The sequence below is a fragment of the Tursiops truncatus genome, chromosome 16 (genome assembly GCF_011762595.2).
Source record: "Tursiops truncatus isolate mTurTru1 chromosome 16, mTurTru1.mat.Y, whole genome shotgun sequence".
In the NCBI taxonomy this organism is placed as follows: Eukaryota; Metazoa; Chordata; class Mammalia; order Artiodactyla; family Delphinidae; genus Tursiops; species Tursiops truncatus.
The window spans coordinates 15,784,652-15,807,174 of NC_047049.1; the positions used below are offsets into that span (position 1 = coordinate 15,784,652).

Consider the following 22,523-nt stretch of genomic DNA (forward strand, 5'->3'; position numbering starts at 1 on the left):
ATGCACATACAGACGAATACAAACATAGACTCTTTTCATCTCCATTTTTCATAAAAGGTAACACATTATACATACCATTTGCACCTTTTTTTTTTTTTTTTTTTGCGGTACCCGGGCCTCTCACTGTTGTGGCCTCCCCCGTTGGGGAGCACAGGCTCCGGACCTGTAGGCTCAGCGGCCATGGCTCACGGGCCCAGCCGCTCTGCGGCATGTGGGATCGTCCCGGACCGGGGCACGAACCCATGTCCCCTGCATCGGCAGGCGGACTCCCAACCACTGCGCCACCAGGGAAACCCTGCACCTTATTTTTACACTCAATTTGTTTTGGTGTCTTTCCACATCAGCGATTTTCCTCACTTACTTTCTAAAGCTGCCCTGTGTTTCATTATATGAAGACACCATAATAGATTTACCTGTCCCCTGTGAGCAGGCCTTTGGGTTGCCTGAAATCTTTCACAATTACAAACAACACTGCAATGAATAACTTCATATGTGCATTATTTTGCACCTGTGGGAGTATCTGTAGAATAAAATACTGAGTCAAAGGGTCCCAGCCTTTGTAATTTTGATAGACACTGTTATTACAGATTCCTCTATAGAGAGGTTGCACATTCCCACCAGCAGTGCATGAGAACACCGCTTTCCTACAGACTTGCCAATGGAGCATGACACCAAACTTTGGATTTTTGCTAATCTAGTTAAGTGAAAAATGGTATATCGGTCAGAGATTTGCTATTACATTGAGTGAGGTTGGGCATCTTTTCCTATGTCAAAGGGCCATCTACGTTTCATTTTCTGGGAACTATCTGTGTTCACTGCCTGTTTTTCTGTTGAGTTGTTCCAAAATGCCCCTTTAGCAACAAGAGCCACAGCTAGCGCACTGCTGACATTTAACACTTGCTATTTGAAACAAGGAAGAACAAGAAATGAAGATACTGGCTGGATTGATTAGGCAGGAGCTGTTCCTTTCAAGTGAACAGAGAGGGCAGGAGCTGTGTTTCATATTACGACTCTAGTCTTCAGAGGCAGTTATAGTTTTTGTCTGCCAGCATGCTTTCTTTTTCCCACTGTTCTGCAAACACCACCTCTCTTTCTAGTGGGAAATCCAAGTGTTCATCCCCACTGCAAGAATGAAGATAAGCACATGACTCAGGTTTGGCCAGACAAGCTCTTCCCTTTGACTTCTGTGATTGGTCAAGGGATTGTCATGTGACCTATGCCTGTCCAATCAGAGCCCTCCCTGGGACTGCTGCCAGCTCTACAGGGTAAGAAGTCTACTTTCTTTTTCCTGGGGTGACTACCTTGAGGGACAATGTAGGGCAACTTTGCTATGTAAGGAAAACCTGCCTGGGAAGGAAGCCAACAGAGGGAAGCAAAATGGAGAGGAGGAGAAGAGAGGGATCGAGTCCCCGGATCCCACTGTGCCTAGAACCAGGATTCACCTCCTTAGTCTTCCTGGTTCCACAAGCCAGTAAGTGACCTCTTCTGCTTAAGACAGAATTTCTGTCACTTGCAGCCAAAGACGCCCTCATACAAAGACAACGAGACTTGCACTCACCCTCCTGGGGTTGATGTCCAGAGCATCACAGACCGTGATGGCAAAGTGCTTGGACCTTTCAAAGCTCCCTTTCCCAATGCTGTGAGAGCCATCCATCAGAAACAGGACGTCCTCCACAGCCGAGCACCACATCCCTAGGGGAGAGGGGGACAGAATGGGTGACAATCAGCTTCCCTACAGTCTGGTCCCCAAAAGATCTTACTCCCAAAGCAGAGTGGAGGGGGAAGCAACCTTGTGGTGGGTCAAGCTCCTCTAAGCCCAATGGGGGAAATAACACTGGAGAAATTCTGGGCCAGAGGCAGCCCTCCTCTGCAGCAGGGAGCACCCACCTACCATGAGCACAACTCATGAAAGTCTGTATAATAATGGAAGAGTCTAATTCAACAACACTAACTGAGCCGTATGAGAGGAGGGGCTACTGGGCCAGTGAGGGATACCCAAGAGCCTTGGTTCCCGCCCTCAGGGGTCACAATCTTGTCTGGGACACAGCCAGGCACCCTGGTTCATATGACTGCATTACCCAAGAGTCTACGTAATGATAACCAGCACTGACTGCATCTTTCCTATATGCCGGGTGCTGCTTTACACACTTTATATGTACTAATTTATTTAATTCTCATAACCACCTTGAGATATACTATTTCTTTATTTTTCAACAGGTATATTGAGATAATATTCACATACCATACCAGTCACCCATTTAAAGTATACACTTCAGTGGTTTTTAGTATATTCACAGATGTATTTATCACCATCACAATCAATTTTAGAACATTTTCCATCTCCTCAAAAGGAAACCCTGTACTCTTTAGCTATCAGCTCTCTAGCCCCCTACCCCCACCCCTAAACAGATTTACAATCTGCATTCCCATTGGAGAGATAAGGAGAGCAGGGCACAGGGAAATTCAGGAATTTCCTAAGGCCAAAGTACCAGAAAGTGGTGGAGCCGGGAATCAAACTGTCCACAGGTGTGGCTGCAGAGTCCACACCCTATCACCTCTCCAGGAAGATGCAAGAGAGCAGAAGTCAGAGAAGCACCAGTGAGAAGGCGCCACCTGGTAGCAGCGTGCAAGGGGGATTTCACCAGAGAGGGAGGGAAGGGACTGCAGGGTCCCTAGGAGTGGGCGGGTGTGGCTTGAGCATGTGGAGGGGATGACGAGCAGGGAGGAAGAGAAGGAATATGGCAGCAGACAAGGCTGGTTGCGTAGATGGTGGTCACACAACAGAAGACCTTGAAGCACGGGCCAAGAAATTCGGCAACAGGGATCTTCCTAGGGTTTTTAACCAGGAGAGGAACTTGGTCAGGCCCCTGTTTGGGGAAAATAACTCTGGCCACAGCATGAAAGAAGACAGGAGTGGGGCAGAAACTGTCCGGAGTAACATGGCTTCTCTTGAGTCCATCACACAGAGGCTGAAGTAGGTGTTTGGAGGGTTAAGTAAAACGTGGGCTTACTTTTGCTGGCGACTGAAATCTTCCCAATGGTCTGCTTGCTCACGTGGACTTCCTGAAGAGGGAGGGATGGGGGCACTAGGAGAGAAAACACCAGAAGCAGTCATTACAAGGCAGAGAGGGGAGGAGTCTTAGTCTCCACGTTATATGACCAGAACAAACGGGTCACAAGAGAGAAAACAGGAATGTGAGAGTTTAATGATATTGTATCTTAAAAATTACCAGATGGATAACATAAATAATTCCCTCCGCCCCCACCAATTGCCCCACTTCTATCAGGTATCTTTGCATTTAAATTTGGGTATTTTGAAGAGAAAAATTTAAAAGATATATGGGGGGATATAGAGAGCCTGTGATTCTGATGAGGTTCGTCCCTGGGTAGGCGTGATAACTGAGTGCCCCTCTGGGGTGTAGCAACTTGCCATAAACATTAACCTTGGATATGAACAGACAATTCATAGAACAAAGAGAATTCATAGAAAAGCACAAGGAAAATTTTCAAACAGGTGACAAAACACTTTAACTCAAACAGTGGGATACCCTTTTAAATGTGAAACTTAGATGATCAAGTTTTAAATTTAAATGTAACTGGGGAAAGATTAAATCAGGAAAAGCTTTTCCAGTGGTGACACTGTAAATTGGTACAACCCTTTTGGAAAACAATTTAGCCAAATGAATTAAGAGTCATCAAAGCGCTTAGGCTCCATAGTATCGCACCTGGGAATTGGTCCAACGGAAAAACAACTTTAGAGAAGGGAAAATGTGCACCAAGACACTCCCTTCAATGTGACTTGTTTCAGAGGAATGATGGCGATAACAAATCTCCAAAGAGATAGAACTCTCAGTAAACACTGATACATTCATTCAGTGCAATTAATATGAACAAGCGCTAAAAAGTTTTGGGGTAGAAAGTTTGTGGATACATTTATTTTCTTCTATGTGATACCCAGTAAAATTGTAATAATGGCATATGAGCAGCCAACAACAATTTTCAAAATAAACTTTGAGGGCAGGTAACATGCCAGGTGCTGAACAGCAAGCCAACCCCGATGAAAGTTCTGAAGATGGGCTTCCCTGGTGGCGCAGTGGTTGAGAGTCCGCCTGCCGATGCAGGGGACACGGGTTCGTGCCCCAGTCCAGGAGGATCCCACATGCCGCGGAGCGGCTGGGCCCGTGAGCCATGGCCGCTGAGCCTGCGCGTCCGGAGCCTGTGCTCCGCAACAAGAGAGGCCACAGCAGTGAGAGGCCCGCGTACCGCAAAAAAAAAAGAAAAAGAAAGAAAGTTCTGAAGACAGTGAGGTGCCACTTGGAGGGATTATTTGAAAAGCCAACTGTGCATGGTCACTGTCAGAAGAAGCAGACATGTAGATGCTTATAAACGTCCATGTCCGCTGGATAAGCACAGTGGGCACAAAGTGAGGGTGGGCAAAGCCCAGGAGCCGGACAGGCCAGGAATGGGGCAGACGAAGGAATGTGAGATGGGGTGGGGGGGACTGCCGAGGAAAGAGGTGAAGGAGAGCGAGCCAGGCGGGGGTGGGTGTGGGGTAGCAATCACACAACACGGGGAAGCTGGGCTCAGGGGGATTTGCCCCTGCCAGGAAGGTGACCAGGAGGAGGACACCAAAAACTGATGTCAGGTTCTGGGGGGCATGCTTCTCGTTGGCAGCACCCCCTGGAGTTCATTAGGCCAGGGGTCCCCAACCCCCGGGCCATGGACCAGTACTGGTCCATGACCGGTTAGGAACCGGACTGCACAGCGGGAGGTGAGCGGCAGGCAGGCAAGTGAGCGAAGCTTCATCTGTATTTAGAGCCGCTCCCCATTGCTCGCATCACCGCCTGAGCTCCGCCTCCTGTCAGCATTATGGTGAGTTGTATAATTATTTCATTATATATTACAATGTAATAATAACAGAAATAAAGTGCATAATACATGTAATGCTCTTGAATCACCCCGAAACCATCCCCCTCCATGTGGGTCCGTGGAAAAACTGTCTTCCACAAAACCAGTCTCTGGTGCCAAAAAGGTTGGGGACCACTGCTTTAAGCAACTACCCCCTTGGCTGGTCCCAGCTCCACCTTCTGTGGCTCCTCTACATTCACTAGTCCCTGAAAAACAAACTAAACCAGTGTCTACTTCTCCCCCGACCGTATCTGAGTTCCTGCTCACCTGATATGCCCTCCCCCTAATCTCTACTCGAGTAGAAGATGGTTCTAGGCCAAAATGCTGAACCAGCCATTAGCTCCACAGTCAAAAGCTGTCAGACAAGTAAGTAGATGTCATGAAGTCCAAGAGAGTCCGCCACTGCCATTTTGCCACCAGAGGGAGAAACAAGACATAAACTACAACACAGACGGTAGACTGAATTAAAGAAAAAAAATCCTCCACTTCCATAAAACACACGGCAGATGCTGGGACAGAAGCAGAGGCAACACTTACCCCCAAACTCCAAAAACAAAAGATCACAAAAGTCACTCAGTAATTCAGCAAATTGGTCCTCCAGAAAATGGAGGCTTTCTGCGTCAGTGCACTCGACATCATCAAGATCTTGTCAACCTGGTGGGGGGGGGGGTCCTGCTGCAGCCCATCCCGTGATGCGGTGCAGCTCCCATGAGCCCTGCACCCCCGGAAGTTCTCCGAGGGCAGGAACACTTCCACCTGTCCTCCACAGAGCCCAGCCCAGCTCTCTGCACACAGTTTGGCCAAATGAATTAAGAACTATAAAAATGCTCACATCCTTTGACCCTGTGTCAAAGCCAGTAGGCACTAAGCTTTCCTGAATGAGCCCATGAATTACTGGCAAAGGGTCCAGGAGCTAAGGAATCCATCTTACCAGCAAATTCTCCAGCAGGAGACAGACCAGCCATCGCCCCGGATAGGAGGGAGGAGGCGCTCCGTGACCAGAGGCCGCTCACTACAGATGTGACTCAGCTAATGTAACTCTGCACCATGTGCCCAGCTGTCCTGGTGGGTGCCAGGCTTCAGGTGAGGCGTCCTTCAGGGGAGCAGGTACTGGGGTGATGTCCCCACTGCGCCCCTGTGAAACTACCTCAGGACTCTGCAGAAGTCCCCCTTGGAACAGGGAGCTGATGAACGTGTGACTGTTGCTTCCTCTCCCAACCAAGTCAGCCCACACCTCTGAGGACCACCTACCTGGGGAGGGCGGGGGCAATGGGTGGTGCTAAGAAGCTGGACGGGGAGGGGGTGGAGTGGGTGGCGGGTTTTCATCTCAGCCCTGCTACTGATAGCTGTGCAGCCCCAGGCAAATCACAGAACCTCTCTGGGCCTCCCCTGCCTCATCTGTACAACCTAGGGGTGGTCAGATCAAGTGCCCTGTAAACTGGACAGGCTACAGACGGTGAAGTTCCACGATGAGCTAGAACAGAACCTTTACTGTGCCTGGGCCCCCAGGGACCGTATTCGGTCCCTGTCCCCAAACACATCTCATCTCTCCCCAATTCCTTGGCCATGAAGCTACTGTGTCACATTCAGCACCTACATGGCTTCAGGAGAGGGGATAGGCAGGCTGGGCAAGCACACCCTTCTTCCAGCCTCCCTTATCTCCCTGAGGCTCCGGAGAACAGGCAGGTGGTGACAGCAGCCAACGAGCAGAGAGTATACCCCTACTCACAGAAACACAGAGCAGGGAAGAACTGGAAGAGAGCCTCAGAGACCGCAAGAGGACCCTGGGCTAGCCTCAGCCAGCCACCCAGCCCACTGGTTCTTACTCGTTGGGCGACAATCCACAAAACACACTATTCCTTTCTACCATCTCATATTTCAGAGGGGCTAGAACTTGGGAGGGCCAAAGTGGGAAGTAAACAGAAAACTGATTTGCTCCATTATTCACAGACTCTGGCAAGGTGCCCTGTGTCCAGAGTTAAGAGACCCGGGGCCCTGCTCAGCCTCGGCCCCGACCAGCCATGTGACCCTGGGGAAAGCCCCTCCCTCTTAGCAGCTCCACTTCTTCACAAGGAGTTAGATTCTGATAGACTGAAGATTTGATTTCAAAGTCTTCATTTTCTGAAACCGAGCAAGGTCTCCCAGCCCGCACTTTCTAAATTACTTAAAAACAGTAACATGGCGGAGGAAGCAACAAAAGTATTTTTGTAAAGTTTTTTTGTTGCCTAATGCTTATAGTATGGGTAAAATTCAGTTCCATGGAGCCTGATTACTTATCGATTTTTGAGGGAGATATTAAGGATGGGAAGTGAGAGCTTTTCTTGAGAAACCATAGACCGTAACTTTGCTTCCATAAGGGCACATATCTGAGGTTTACTTCCAATTTTAGCTGTGAGGCCTGGAAATGCAATATTATCATTTCAATCACAAAGGTATGATGCACAAGTCAGACAGACTTATATCTTGCTAAGTATACATGTAGCGTAAGAACTGAAAGGGATCGTATAGATGAAATTTAGACTTTTTCCCCCCAACATAATTCAGCAGGGAAAAAAATCTAAAAATATCTTAACAATAGGTTCTATATTTTGTCCTTTGGGATGCAATACATTCAAGATCTCACCCTACAGTTTTTCTGCATTAAACATAAATCACAGTAAGATCTTTTTTGATCCACCTCCTAAAGTAATGAAAATAAAAACAAAAATAAACAAATGGGATCTAATTAAACTTAAAAGCTTTTGCACAGCAAAGGAAACCATACAGAAAACAAAAAGACAACCCTCAGGATGGGAGAAAATATTTGCCAACAAAGCAACTGACAAGGGATTAATCTCCAAAATGTACAAACAGCCCATGTAGCTCAATCTCAAAAAAACAAACAACCCAATCAAAAAATGGGCAGAAGATCTAAATAGACATTTCTCCAAAGAAGACATATAGATGGCCAAAAAGCACAAGATGCTCAACATCACTAATTATTAGAGAAATTCAAATCAAAACTACAATGAGGTATCACCTCACATGGGTCAGAATGGCCATCATCAAAAAATCTAGAAACAATAAATGCTGGAGAGGATGTGGAGAAAAGGGAACCCTCTTGACTGTTGATGGGAATGTAAATTGATACAGCCACTATGGAGAACAGTATGGAGGTTCCTTAAAAAACTAAAAATAGAACTACCATATGACCCACCAATCCCACTCCTGGGAATATACCCGGAGAAAACCATGGTTCAAAAGTATACATGCACCCCAACGTTCACTGCAGCACTATTTACAATAGCCAGGACATGGAAGCAACCTAAATGTCCATCAACAGAGGAATGGATAAAGAAGATGTGGCACATATATACAATGGAATATTACTCAGCCAGAAAAAAAGAACAAAGCAATGCTATTTGCAGCAACATGGATGGATCTAGAGACTGTCATACTGAGTGAAATCAGACACAGGAAGACAAATATATGATATCACTTATACGTGCAATCTAAAAAAAAGGGTACAAATGAACTTATTTACAAAACAGAAGTAGAGCCACAAATATAGAAAACAAACTTATGGTCACCAGGGGAGAAGTGGGGAAGGAAGGATCAATTGGGAGATTGGGACTGACATGTACACACTACTATATATAAAATAGATAACTAATAAGAACCTGGTGTATAGCACAAGGAACTCTACTCAATACTATGTAATGGCCTATATGGGAAAAGAATCTAAAAAAATGTGGATGTATGTATAACTAATTCACTTTGCTGTACACCTGAAACTAACACAACACTGTAAATCCACCATACTAGGAGGAGCCAGGCAATGCACATGTTTCTTTCCACTAAACAAATAACACAGATGCTCAATCAGGAGCTAATTCCAAAGAGAAAATCCTAAGCAGAGATGTGGAAAGGGAAACACTGCAGGATTCCAGGAGAATCCCAGACTATAGAGACGAGGGCAGAGAGAGAAGCGGTCAGTCTCTGCGGGGGCACAGAAGCGTGCAACATACAGCAGGGAAACTCACTTCAACCTGACACTCCAAAAATCCCTTTAACATCCTCAATAAGGGCCACTCTCCTGCATCTAAGAACGTGGAGAGCAAGGCGGAAGCCCCAAGTCTTCATTTATGGATCCTGGCCCTTCGGATTCCCCACCTCCACTAGGGACGCCAGTTCTCCAAAACACCTGGCGGGAGTCTCCTGGTCATCTTCGGTGACTCAGCCGTGTGGCTTTTGTCTCACTCGTTTTGTCTCACTCGTCTGCTGCACCCCATCCACCTCTGCCTGGGCACTGAAAACACACCTGCCAGCTGCAGGAACACAACAGAACTCCACTCTGAATTCAGAGGATCTGCCGACCAGTCTGAGAGCCTTGAAAATCAAAGTCACCCAGGAAATGTATATTCTTGTGAACTGCAGAAGAGTTAAAAATGACCCGACTCGTGCTCATGAAGGTGCTGCTGCCAGACCTCACTGGAATTGCAGGAAATATGAATAACCAGTGGTGGTCGGTGCGCTTTCCTGGCCCGTGCTTACCCCCTGGGCCTGCATCCCTACCCGCAGGTGGCGCGCTCTGGTGTCAAAAGTAAAGAGGAGACTCAGTGAATGAATGTACACACGCCAGCGATGATCGGAAGGCGTCACTGATGCTTAGAAGGGAAGGGGTCCTGGGTGATCACACAGCTCAAGTCTCTGGCTCCTAATCCAATAGGCTTTCCTCTAACCATGCTACTCCTGGAGCCGAAGTCAGCTCAGAGTCCTAGAGCCACAGCCCTGAACTCCATCCACACTGAGCTGGCACACCGTAAGTCACCCCCGGACAGGCAGGAGCCATGCCCACCCCACGGTGGTAGAGTCTGCATCCTGGATCCAGGGGCCCTACTTCTCATCTGATGCTGTGCGACCCTGAGAGGGGCCTACAGTTCCTCACCTGCAAAATGAAGAGGTTGGACCAGATGCTACCAAGGTGTCTTCTGGTTTAAAAAAAAAAAAATCCCCTTTTGATCTCCCCTCCATCGTGGACCTACAATGTTCGGACCTTACTCCCCTGTCTATTCAGCTTGCTGGATTTCAAAACATTTCTGAAGCAAACCAAATCGAATATCCTAACCAGCTGAGGGTCTCTGTGCTTCAAATAACTCAGAGGCTTCACATCCTCACCTAATCTAAGTGAAAACTGGACACGCAATACTGCAAGCGGGAGGAAGGCAGGAGCTTCCCAGACACAATCAAAGGGAGAAAGGTAGACCGAGAGGATACCGGCTGGTGGAGGGGCTGTCATGCCTCCTGCCCCGCTCATGCCAGCAAGACAGACTTTCCTTTTCCCCAAGGACATGTTTTCTTTCCTCTTACTTCAGACAACAGCCACAGGACAAGTCCCCACCTGGGGTCTGGAAGCCAGGCAGGGGCGAGGCCTGGAGACAAGGGCCAGTGCAGAGCAAAGGGAAAGGGCTTCTCCACGCCGTCTAGTCCCGAGGTTCAGGATGATTTTCTGGGATCACAGCTTCTGACCTTGGGCACGCGCGGGACTCTGAGGCTCAGGCCTGTTAATTTTTTTTACAAAACTAGGACTCTAGCTGCCTCCGCAGGCTGCCGTGAGGACAAGGTAAAAGAGAGTGCAGAAGGTTCCCGACGCAGAGCAAGGCGTTCAGTGAACACGGGCCCCTCCCTCTGCTAGGTGACAGACCTAAGCAGATCCATCGTGCTCTATCACGCGCCTCTGCTTGCCCAGATGAGTGTTTTGCCAGAGCCTCCTAAGGTTCTGCTCATTAAAACAGAATCTGTGTTGGCAATCTGGAGATCAATGTAAGCAGTCAAACGCCTCCTCGTAAGTGCTTGGCTGAGATGGCGCTGACGCTGGGACCTCAGCAGCACCTCCCTCCCCTGTCCTCCCACACCCACTGCAATCCCCACTGCCACACAGCCCACACCGAGCCTGCCTGCTGGTATATCTGTCCTGCCTGCCAGATGGCAAACGGCTCAGGGACTAGGGATTGTGTCTCAGTCTCTGCTGGAGCCCCAGCAAGCTTCACGTGCCTGCCACAGAGCAGGCGAGACACGTGCTTAGCGGAACTCAGCACGGCAGGTCGGCTGGAAGGATACTTCCTGATGAATCTTTGTATTCTTTTTTATACCAAGATAAATGAAACTGTTATTTCAATGCTGGTGCAGGGTTAATAGCACTCTTTACTATCTATTCCCACCCAATCATCTCAAAAATTCAGTTCATTCCCCCCAACTCACATAGCAAAACTTTCTTGCAATACTAATTCAACATTCTAAACGCAACCCTACATCTGAAAATTTTTTAAAGGATGAATTCCACAGTAAAAACCAACAGCTGCTCCCACCTAGTGAGCGCTTAACTCACTAAAGCGCCCAGTACCAGGCTCCATACTTCTGTATCTTCTCTCTCCTAATTCTCCCAGCCAGCTCGTGACAGCGTGTTACTCCCATTTTACAGATGAGAAAACTGAGACATGGAGAAGTGAAGTGTTTCGCCCCAGGTTAGACAGCTAGTAAGTGCATCGGACTCCTTTCTGGCCTCCCGGTGATCTGTTCCTTCTGTCACCTTCCTGGTTCTGGGGGACCAGGATAGAGGAACAGAAGCATAATTTAAAATCTGCCACCCTGAATCCCACCCATTGGCAGTCTTCCATGAGCTAATACCTGCCAGCAACTCCCGTACTCGAGCACAAAACTTGAGAAGATTTCCAGAACTCTATGCATTCTTGTACAAAGCAGTTGGGAGTGGTCTGCAACCCAGGGGCAGAAACAAATCCTTCGTTCCCAGGTACGCGTTGTCAAGCCTCTTCCATTACGAATCACCTGCCTCATCACATTTGTTCCTTTCTGTTCCATCACTCATGCTAATCCCACACATTATTCCTAGCTTCTGGGGTTCTCACGCTTGGACTTAGACACCCCCCCACCCTGTCTTCTTATCTGATTCTTATTTTCCAATCCTGATTCCATGCAGCACCCGGGACAGCGGGTGAGTGAGGGGTGCTGCTGGACGCTGCAAAACATCACACTCTGTGCTGCCCCAGGAATACGTTTCCCATGAGACAGGAAGAAAGGAAGGCCAAACAAGGCTACTTTTGAAAAAGAAGGGCCAGACTGAGCAATAGTTAAAGGCAGTTTTGCAGGACAATGCCCACCTTCTCCTCTATGATTGGAAATGAAATGAGGGCAGGGTGAAAAAGGAGAGCACTCCACCTCCTTACAAAATGCAATTCCAACCCCGAATATTAGATTAGCCCTTGGCAGCCTCCTCTCCATCAGTAGGATGGAAATCTGAACCCTTTACAAAAACAGTCCACACCTGAACAGAAAGGCTTTAAAATCGGAGGCAAGTCTCCAGCCTGGAAGCCCGTGGTCTTCCCCTGTAACAAACATCTTCCTTGTTCATTTGGCAAAATACTTGGCTCAGACCCAGAAAGTCAAGGGAAGAGGATGACACATTTCTAGTCTGGTAAGGCAAGAAGAGCATTTTAAAAGTTGCTCTGGACACGCCATGCTCCCTCTAACAAAATCACAATTTTCAGAACCTAACAGTCTGGCAACCAGAAATCATCCCCAAGGGTCAAACAATGTGCCCTCTGGATCTCTGGATAATTGGGGAGAATAGGCAGATTGGGCATAAATCACAGGTTTCCCACATTCACTGTACCTGCTAAGGGACATTTTTAGCCAAAAGAGATTCTGATATTTGTTTTGGTAGTATTTGAAAATCCTTTATTGAAACTGTACAGGACCCAAATTCACTGCCATGGGACTCCGGAAAGACACACACAGGACTGGAAGTCCAGGGATGAAATTCCAGACTAGTTCTGCTTCTAACCAGACGGGTGACTCTGCAAACAACTCCTCACACACCCCCACCCCTGTCCACCTCAGTTCATTCATCTGTTTCATAAACTGACAGTGTTGTAAAGATCCAGTGGAACAGTGTGTGAAAGTCCCCCTAAGGGTAAAAGACTTTCTAAACATATGATGTTAAAAGATTATCACTGCATTTAGTATATTAACTTCATTTAACTGCTCATACCCTATAGGGTAGACATGATCATTTCCACTTTTATACTTATGGAAATGGTCTTGGAGAAGTTGGGGTCCAAGGTCAAAGAGCTGGTAAATCACAAGTTTGGTGTCAGGCCCAGGTCTTCTGATGCTGGCAGCCCGGACATGCCGAGAAGCGCGCCGTACACAGTTGGCGTGCAAAGAGCACCAGTCTGACATGAGGAGACCTGAGCGCTGACCTCTTAGGTAAATTCCTTCACTTTAGTCACTCAGTTTTCTTCTTTCAAAAATGGGGGTGATATTACCCGTCCTATTTACCTGGAAAGGTTGTTGCCAGCATCACATGAGACTACAGTGCAAAAGTCCTCTCGCAAGGGCAAAGGTGACTAATGGAGATCAGGGAAATCCAGTTAAGAGAAGGGACCCAGGATCAGGAAAGGAAGTGAGGGATGGAGGGTCATAATCACATTCAGGGAAACCCAGCAGGTAGTTTTCTGGGTGGAAGAGGAAGAGTAAGCAGGCTGGAGCTGTTTAGAAGATAAAAGGATGAACTAAGAGAAGGGCCTTCAAGTGTATTCAGCTGTCCCAGGTTGCTGGCTTGGGGAGACGCTGAAGCAGGGGTGTTGCACGGGATAGACCCTCCCTTGTGCAGGGTTCCCAAGAGACCTCCAATAGCTTTGTAGATGATGGGAGGGATGTGTCTTTTTTTTTTTTTTAATATCCTTGTGGGATAAAATTAAAAATGAGCAATTCTGTTACAGTCCTTTCAATTAAAAGTTTTCTTTTTTTTTTTTTTTTTTTACTGATCTGTGAAGTACCAAAGTGTGAAGACCAGTCTTCCAAAACACCTTATAGTGGTGCTGACCCTTCCATTGATATAATTATAGGAAATTTAAATTATTCAGTAAGAACTAGTAAGCATCTGCCCTGTGCCCAGCACCCTCCCAGGTGGTGGGAATGCAGTGAATATGCTCTATAAGATGCGCACCTGGTGGGCACATTCTTAACAAAAGGCTTTTACATTTTCACCAGTAGTTTATCCTCAATGTCATCACTTGCCAATTAGTGACTGTGATGCTCAAGAAGCTCATTAAAAACTCAAGAGTCAGGGTTCCTGGGAAGCTCTCCCATTCTCCCTCGGGCAGTCTTCCACCCTTTCTGGGTCTCAGTCTCCTCATCTGTAAAAACACGGGCATCTGACTATAATTCATTCCAAGAACTCGAGCCTAGCGAGGGGGCGGGGGAAGAGCTACACTAAGCTCTGGACCATAGACCAAAAACCAGATTTAAAGAAAAAAATGTCAGACTTCCCTGGTGGCACAGGGGTTGCAGGGGACACGGGTTCGAGCCCTGGTCTGGGAAGATCCCACATGCCTTGGAGCAACTAAGCCCGTGCGCCACAACTACTGAAACCTGTGCACCTAGAGCCCGTGAACCACAACTACTGAAGCCCATGCGCCTAGAGCCCACGCTCTGCAACAAGAGAAGCCACCGCGGTGAGAAGCCTGTGCACCGCAACAAAGACCTAAAGCGGCCAATAAATAAATAATAAAATTAAAAAAAATTGTTAAAAAAAAATAAAGAAAAACGCCATTGATGGTTTTCAAAGACGCAGGTATGATGAGCGAAGGAATCTCCATGACCCTCCGGGATTTGCCTGGGGACCCTGGCTGGGAAATTCTTATACCTCAAGAGGTGGCTCTGAGCTGGATTTCTACAAAGCAGAGGAAGGGCTACATGTCCCAATGCAAGGGACTATCTAGTCGAGCTTTGTGCCCCATCAGCCACAGGAAGAGAAGGGCTGCAGGCTACCGAAAGCCAGCAGCATTTACAAATGAACTTCCACGTCCTTTGCCAAGTACAGCCAAACCTCTCTTGGTTTTCTGTTTCCTTCTCTTTTCTGACTCTTCTCTCAATAACTGCACAGTTCTTAATATAATGTCACACTGGAAGCAGAACAGACCTTCAATTTTTAGACCTCAATTTATAAAACACTCAGAGGTTCTCGGGGTTTTGTTTTTAAATTAATGGACCACATAATTTGAAAATTGTACAGGTTCTAATCATTCAGTTCCAAGACACCAAACACACTGCATAGCGTCACCATGGAAAGGTCCCTCTCAGCGGGAAAGCCACTGATTCCACAATGAAAGGGCAGCAAGGTGCCCTCCTCCCTTCCCTTCCGCCTGGGTGTCCATCCTGTTTTTAAACCCATGCCCCCTGGCGAGTTTCTAAGGTGCAATTCTGAGACCCTCCCCTTTCCCATCCCAGAAGGTGGCCAAGAGCCGGACCTGAATTGGAGAAGTGCAGGAAGCAAGGCTGGTCCAGCTGGCCAGAGTGGGGTTGGGCCGGGGAGGGGGTCCCAGCAGGTGAAATCACCATGGAGGATAAATCCCTTGGACTTCCCACAGGCCAAGGGCGAGTCTCTCAGGGCAGCGGGCCCCTCTCAGGCTCTGCTTGCAGAGACCTCGCTGGGGCCACTGGGCTGCTTGATAAAACCAAGCGGGCACCTGCACCTGTTCTGTAAAATGGAGCGCGGGGGAGGCTTGGGCTTGTCCCCAAAGCCTTTATTCGAAAGGCGAGCCACGTCAGGGGGCTCCACGACCGCGCCAAGCCTGTCGGGTGTATTATAAGGTTCCCTCCTCCACCCACATTCACCGAGCCCCCATCCCCTTACCTGCGGTCCGCGCCCCTCCGCTCGGTGCTCCGCTGCCGGGGACCCATGAGAGGGGCCGTTCCCGGGCCCGCCGCGCGCTGCCTCCCAAGAACCCCGCCGGCTCGCCCGGGGCCGACAGCGGGGAGCCCGGAGGAGGCGCGCGCCAGGTGCGCTTTGCCCGGAACGCCGACTTCCCGGAGAGACGACCGGGCCCCACGACCGCACTCAGGTGGAGCGCAGACATTGCCGAACAAAACCCGCCGTCCCGACGCCGCGTTCGCGCGGGGCCAGTGGTCTCGGCACGCCGGGCTTGTTCGCCCGGGGGCCGGGCTTCTCCTCTCCTGCGAGCGCGAGGAAGGAAGCGGCGCCTCTCCGACGCAGCTAACCACGCCCCGGAACGCAGGCTCCTGCGGCGTGGAGACCACTCGGGGTGGGCTCTCGGCGAATCACGCTCGGGCCAGGGGCCGCTGCAGGCCCGGGGAGGGGCGCCCGGGTGGGAGTCATGTGGGACACCTGTGTTCCTCACGGAACAGAGGCGGCGAGCGCGGCGAGGAGCGCGCGGCGGGACACGCTCGGGCCAGGGGCCGCTGCAGGCCCGGGGAGGGGCGCCCGGGTGGGAGCCACGTGGGACACCTGTGCTCCTCACGGAGGAGAGGCGCGGCGTGCGGTGCCGGCTGAGCCCGCTCTCCCAAGGGCGGTGCATTGCGCTTATGGGAACACGGTCCGCAGCGCCTCTCGCGTTTTTAAACAACGCGTTGGCCAAGGCTGGCAAATAAAGGTACTTACTTCTGCTCTGGTCTCCCAGCCTCGGAGCGGTGCAGCAGGGTGTCATCTCCCTTCGACTCTGCAGAATTTATTGCTTCGACCCTCACGAAAATGTTGACTTTGGCATCGTTTCTATTTGTAATGGCAATTGCCCTTTGTTTACCTGTCTGTCCTGTTCTTGCAGTTGGGCGGTAGTAAGCGGGCCTTTTGGCCAGTATCCTCGTTTAAGTCTAGTAGGTGCCTTGATTTTTTAAAAAAATCAACCACCACAAAGCGAAAATAGCTCAATGCCTGGCACAATGCCTTGTGCGTAGTAAGCACTCAAAAAAAAGCTATTATTGCATAATCTGTAGTTTTCATACATCAAAAAAAGTGTCATTGCATAACGTGTGCTCATTACCAAAAAAAAATGGATAAGCAAAGCACACCTACCCCACCACCCAGAGATAGGCACTGTTAACATTATGGTGTTCCTTCTTCCAGCATCATTCTACTCACATTAAATTTTATTGTTAGCTCATTCCATGCATAGTGTATCATAACCAGCTTTTTTATGTCCCTTTTTGAACATCTTTCTGTGGCTTTTCTTCACTTCCACTGCATTTTATTTTTCAAGTCAGTCACAAAATAGTCCAATTTCGAGGAAAGGGGAAAAGATTCTGAGGGGGGGAGTAACAAGATTCTGTAAGGTATGGTACCAGAACTTCTGCAGTGACTATTTTTGGAAACACACTATGCCACAATTCTAGCAGTTTTTGGTAGATTCCTTACTATTGTCTAGATAAACATTCATGTTATCTGCAAGTGGAGATATTTTTTCATTAAAAAACTCTATTAAAAAAATTTTTTAACATCTTTATTGGAGTATAATTGCTTTACAATGGTGTGTTAGTTTCTGCTTCTTTCTGTGGCTTTTAGCCACTTTTAATGTTCTAGTGTACTTAACCAGTCCACTCTTTTAATTTTAATCATTAGATATTTGTGCTTTTGCCCAGTTACTCCCTTGGAGTGAACTGCAAGATGGTAAAGTTCTAGGCTATAGGCTATATATACAATTTAAGGCTTTTGATGTGTATTATTATCAAGTTGCCCTCCAGGAAGACTGACCTGTTTCCTTTCTTCCAAGCCCCTCCCCCATTTTTCTTATAAATGGCAATCTGATAGACTAATAACAATTCTGTTTTTACATCTTTCCTTTTCAAAAAATTCTAAAAATGTCACATTTCCCTCTGTGGTTCTCAGTTGGTTTCCAATCCCCCCAATATTGACCACTTCCAGTGAAAGTGGCCCATGGTAATGTCGATTGTTGCAAACTTCACTGAAGAGGGGAAAAAAAGAGGCCTCATTTTTTCACCTCGTTTCATTCCTCCCAATAATATTTACTGAGCACCCAAATGTAAAAACAGTCAACCAGAGCAGCATAAGTAATGCCTGAGCACCTGTGCAGGGGAACTTGTCTGCGGGTCTAAATGCTCAGTGGGGGAGGCATGGTCTCTGCCCCTAGATGGGCACTGTCCCATAGAAAGGCAGTGCACACCACACAGGTGATTTCAAATGGTCTAGTAGCCATATTAAAGTGAAAAAGAGCAGGTGAACTTAATTTACTAACCCAGTCGATCCCAAATACTATCTCAACATGTAATCAGAGTGAGATATTTTAAGCTAAGTCTTTGAAATTCAGTTGTATTTACACTTACAGCACATCTGCTTTTGGACTAGCTGTATTTTAAGTGTTCAATAGCCGCAAGTGTCGAGTTGCCCATGCCGCTCTAGATAGAGCCGGGGTTTGAGAAGAGCAGACCAAGTCCTGGTCAAAGTGGGAACTTCACAGGTGGCAACCCTCTCCCCAACCTGTTCTGATTGGTTGTTGACAGTGAACCAGCACACCTTTGCCTAAGCAGGTTTACCTGAGAGAAGCTACATTTCAATTCTGGATGCTCCTGACAGTTTTACTTCTGTAGTTGGGGGCATTTCACATTTTCATTCCATGATTAAGAAGTAAAAAGGCTGAAACTATAAATACTGGTGGAGATATTGAAATGGAGTAGGACCCTATATGGTCCTTGCCCCCCCCCACCCCCATGTCCTCAGCCTGCCTTCTGTCTGTGAAAAAACCTTAGCCAAAGAATAAGTTTAATCAGAGAAGTGAGAAAATGCATAAACAGGAAGACAGTCCAACAAAATAATAATAGTTTAGTCATTACGCAAATCAAGGACCTCTAGATCCTTTTTCAAGGGCTATACATAATACTCTGAGCCACATCCTGCGAGCTGTCTTATACTGAAACCCCCGCCAGGTGGAAGAAGTGAACTAATGATGACAAGGCTGTAGTCACGACATAAGCTGCCACAATTCCGAGGGCTGGCCTCAAAGAAATGGGAACAAACCAACCCTGGAACTAAAGATTAACTGTACTTAAAAACAATCAAGATGAAGCTGATCAGACCACCGCATAACCAAATTCAAGATGACAGAGCTGACTGTGCTGTTTCTGCATGTAGCCCCCTCCCTCCGCCTATAAAAGCTCTTGCCCTCTGTCAGCTCTGGAGGGTTGGCCTTTGGACAGGTGTCCGCCCTCCCCCCAGGTTGCCAGCCTCCAAAATAAAGCAAACTTTCCTTTCCACCAACCTTGCTTCTTTATTGGCTTTAGAGTGGCAAGTAGATGGACCCCTTCTTTTGGTAACAGCATCAGTTGCTCCAAACTCCCTCACATCAAAAGTTAATCACCTGTGGCTTTCTTCCATGTATGCGTGGGCGGGGAAAGCAGGTGGCCCAGGCTATGCCGTGTGCTGAGTGGTTGACTAGCAGCGGTAGAGGATTTTAATACAGGGAGAAGCTGGGCAACTACTTTTGTCATCCATGGCAACCCCTCCCTTGTGAGATTTGTGGAAATTTTAAAAATAGGCACTATGAAGGACCTTCATCCCAAAGGGCTTGTGAGCCCCTTGCTTCCAAGGACTTGCCATATTCATCTTTGTGGCCCCAATGCCCTGTAACTCTACATAGTAAGTGCCCTTTTAAAATGAGTTAATTCATGAATTGCCCTATACAGCATGTCTCAGTTGTAAACACACAAGATATAAAGACAACTTTGAATTCCACGAAGAGATAAAGGGGGACCTTGGCTCCCAGCAATGTGCAGAGGCAGACACCCAGCGTAGTGGAATGACCACCGCTTTGGAGATGAGGTGGTTTGGGGTTCCCCACCCAGCTCTCTTCCCTACTGGCTTTCTGACAAGAGATAAGATGCTTAATATCTGACTGTTCAGTTTGCTGGACTATAAAAGTGGATGGGTACAGTGGTTCCCAAACCTATGGAAGCCCAATTCAAATTCTTTGCATCCACTCCCCCACATGATGAAGCAAGGTGAAGCACATATTAAAAAACCCAGAGAAGGATTCATAATAGAGCCACAAAAGTTGTAGATTTCCCAGAACCCTCCGTTGAAAAATGAAAGAACAGGAAACAACGCATGTTTAACGGCGAAGAAACCACCCCAGAGGAAACAAAGGGCCTGGCTCTCAAGTACTCCACAGGCAACAAATTAAGCCAGAGCAAAAACTGTGGCGCTAACAGCAGCAAGAGAGAATAAAGGCGTGGCAGGGGGACATAAGGAACAGAAATACCGCCATCTTGAAGCTAATGACCCTTAGGTTTGGGGCAGGCACCAATCGTTCTAAGGGTTAAAGCATCTCAACTCCTTAAAACAGTGAGAAAAATTATGTACAAGGTTTTACTGGATTTGCTTTTAGGAAACGTGATGCTTTCTGGCTACATGAGTAAGCGTGGAATGTCGGCAAAGGCAAAGGCTTGGGTAACATTCAGTCATTCAATCAACATCCAAAACCACATATGCACTCGACTTCAAACTGTCAATAGTTCCAAATTTTGTGTCTTTAGTTTTCACATATACGTGCATGCCTTAATGTAAGTATTCACTGAGTGCATTTTGAGAGGAATCTGGGCACACCCTTGGAGGCAGCAGACTAGGCTCTGCCTGATGTACGATCAACCTCACAGTCAGTCTCATTTCCTGGAAGGCTCACGTAACAGCAGGTGGGCACCTGATCTTCAAAAGGTTATCACAAGTCTTTAAATACGGCATCACCTCAGGGTCTCAAGGAAAGCATAGGAAAATGGCTGAGGCTGGGCAGCTAAAGCCTTAAGTGAAACCAATGTTAGGTTATCTGAAAGCTACTGCCAAGATTTGAGAACCTTCCTAGGGAAGTTAGACCACAGTGCCTGAACGGTAACTTGAACAATGTTCAGGCATAGAGGAAGTGTTAGCAGTTCCCTGGGTGAGCCTTCCACAACTCCTGCCCCATACAAATAGGCAGAAGTCTTAGCGTATCTGAACCTCTCTTTAATTTCAGCAAACAAAACCATCCTACGACTCCTAACTGCACGTTTGGAACCACAGGTTGCCCTCTAATTCATCTGGAAAAACAGAGCAAACAAAAAGCACCCTTGCGATTCTTCTGTTTAACAAGTAAAGCACTCCTTGGGTGCAAGTCTGGCTACAGAAACACCCACAGCGGTGAGGAGCCCAGGTGTCACTCTTTGGCTAATCCCAGAAGAGCTCGATTGGCCCAATCCAGGCAGCAGTCATGTTGGTGATGAGCCCACTAGTTACTCTACTGGTTTACTGCTCTGGTCTGGCAGACTCAGAGTGGTGGGCATCACAATGACTTTATTCCTCACCTAGAATTCGGCAGTTTAAGGCCCTGCTGAGAAGGATCCTCAGGTTTTCTGGAGCAAGAGAGCTCGAATTCAGATTATCACTCACCCTTGTTCACAATTTTGAAACTTTTTCATTTCTAGCGGCCCTAGCAAACAACATTCTACCAAAAGAAAAAGGCACATCAAATATGTCCTCTTCCCACACTGCCCCCCACCACCCCTGTTCATTGCTTAACCCATGGTTAAGAATCCCTTGCACGATGGATCTGATTTGTCTCAATATTTGCATGCCCTATGCCAAGGAATATAACTGTTTGATTATATGGTCTCAGGTGTTAAGTACTTATCTATGACTGAACTAAGTATTTTGAGGGAACCCCAAGACTGGGATTGGCAGGTGTTGACGGACCACACGTGGCCCTACTGAACAAAAAATACGTCACTTACCTCAGTGTCAGGAACACAGCTGGAGCTCAGTAAATATGTGAATTAATGTGAAAGATCAAAAATAAGATCTGGTGGTCCAGTACGAGAATATGAGAATATGCTGCATTAATCCAGAAGATATTTAACCCATCTCTCTACTTGTGAGACTAGCACTATAGATTACGTTAGTTTCTCTTTGGGAACAAGGCAAATAGCTCAACCACCAACTATTATTAAACTCCATTTAATTTAAACGGTTTCTATTCAAACTTCCAGTATGTACCATACGATAAAACCTTGGAATCCGATGAACTTAGATTTTTTTTAATGTGTTCCATGACTTGCTTCCCTAATTTTCCTTAATAAAAAGGACAATTCTGCGATTCCAGTTTTCATTTGCATTTTCATTGTGATTGGAATTGAACAGAGTATGAACAAACTAAACGTCCAGTGCTCCTAGTATGTGCCAACAAGAAAAGGAAATTAGCAAAATGCTGCTGGCAATAAGGACACAAGGGAAATCTGGCTGTGAAGGAAAAGGACTTTACTGGGCAGCTTAAATTTTTATCTAATAGAAGCACATCAATGTTTGAACAACTTTTAACATGAGGAAAAACTCCACTTAATCTAAGCTGACACACATTACCAGTAAAAGCAAAAAAAAAAAAAAAAAAAGTCGAGTTTCTTCTTTGAGTTGGTGACAACATCTTCTTAGGCTGTCACAGTCTGATACTTAAATCATGGAAAAATTCCCAAATAGAAACTTACAGGCTGGCAGGAAAGTCAGCTGGCCCATAATTCTGTATATGTGAGTTTACAGTTTAAGATGACTGTATGTGCTTCCAGAAAAATATATACTCTAACTTAGCTTTTTAACTTAAATTGTTAACTATATTTGTGCTTCAGAAAATGTAAATTCTATCTACATTAACAATCTAAGTGGCTACAGATTGGAAAGGTACCTGTGGATGGCAGGAACAGAGAGAAGAATCTGTGCCTTCCGCCCACCCAGTGGGTGAGAGCCCAAGGGCAGACTGTGCCCAAGGGCAGAGGAAACGCCATCCGAA

General features: G+C 47.2%; 1 protein-coding gene across 1 annotated transcript in view; it reads right to left on the reverse strand.

Moving 5' to 3' along the window:
- VWA2 (von Willebrand factor A domain containing 2) overlaps positions 1-15,827 on the reverse strand; it is a 57,432-nt gene extending 41,605 nt beyond the window's left edge. The window contains 3 exon segments of the mRNA XM_033842344.2: positions 1,559-1,692; positions 3,012-3,086; positions 15,605-15,827. Of these exon segments, the coding sequence (XP_033698235.1) occupies positions 1,559-1,692; positions 3,012-3,086; positions 15,605-15,827 (432 nt within the window).
- Positions 15,828-22,523: the final 6,696 nt, after the last annotated feature.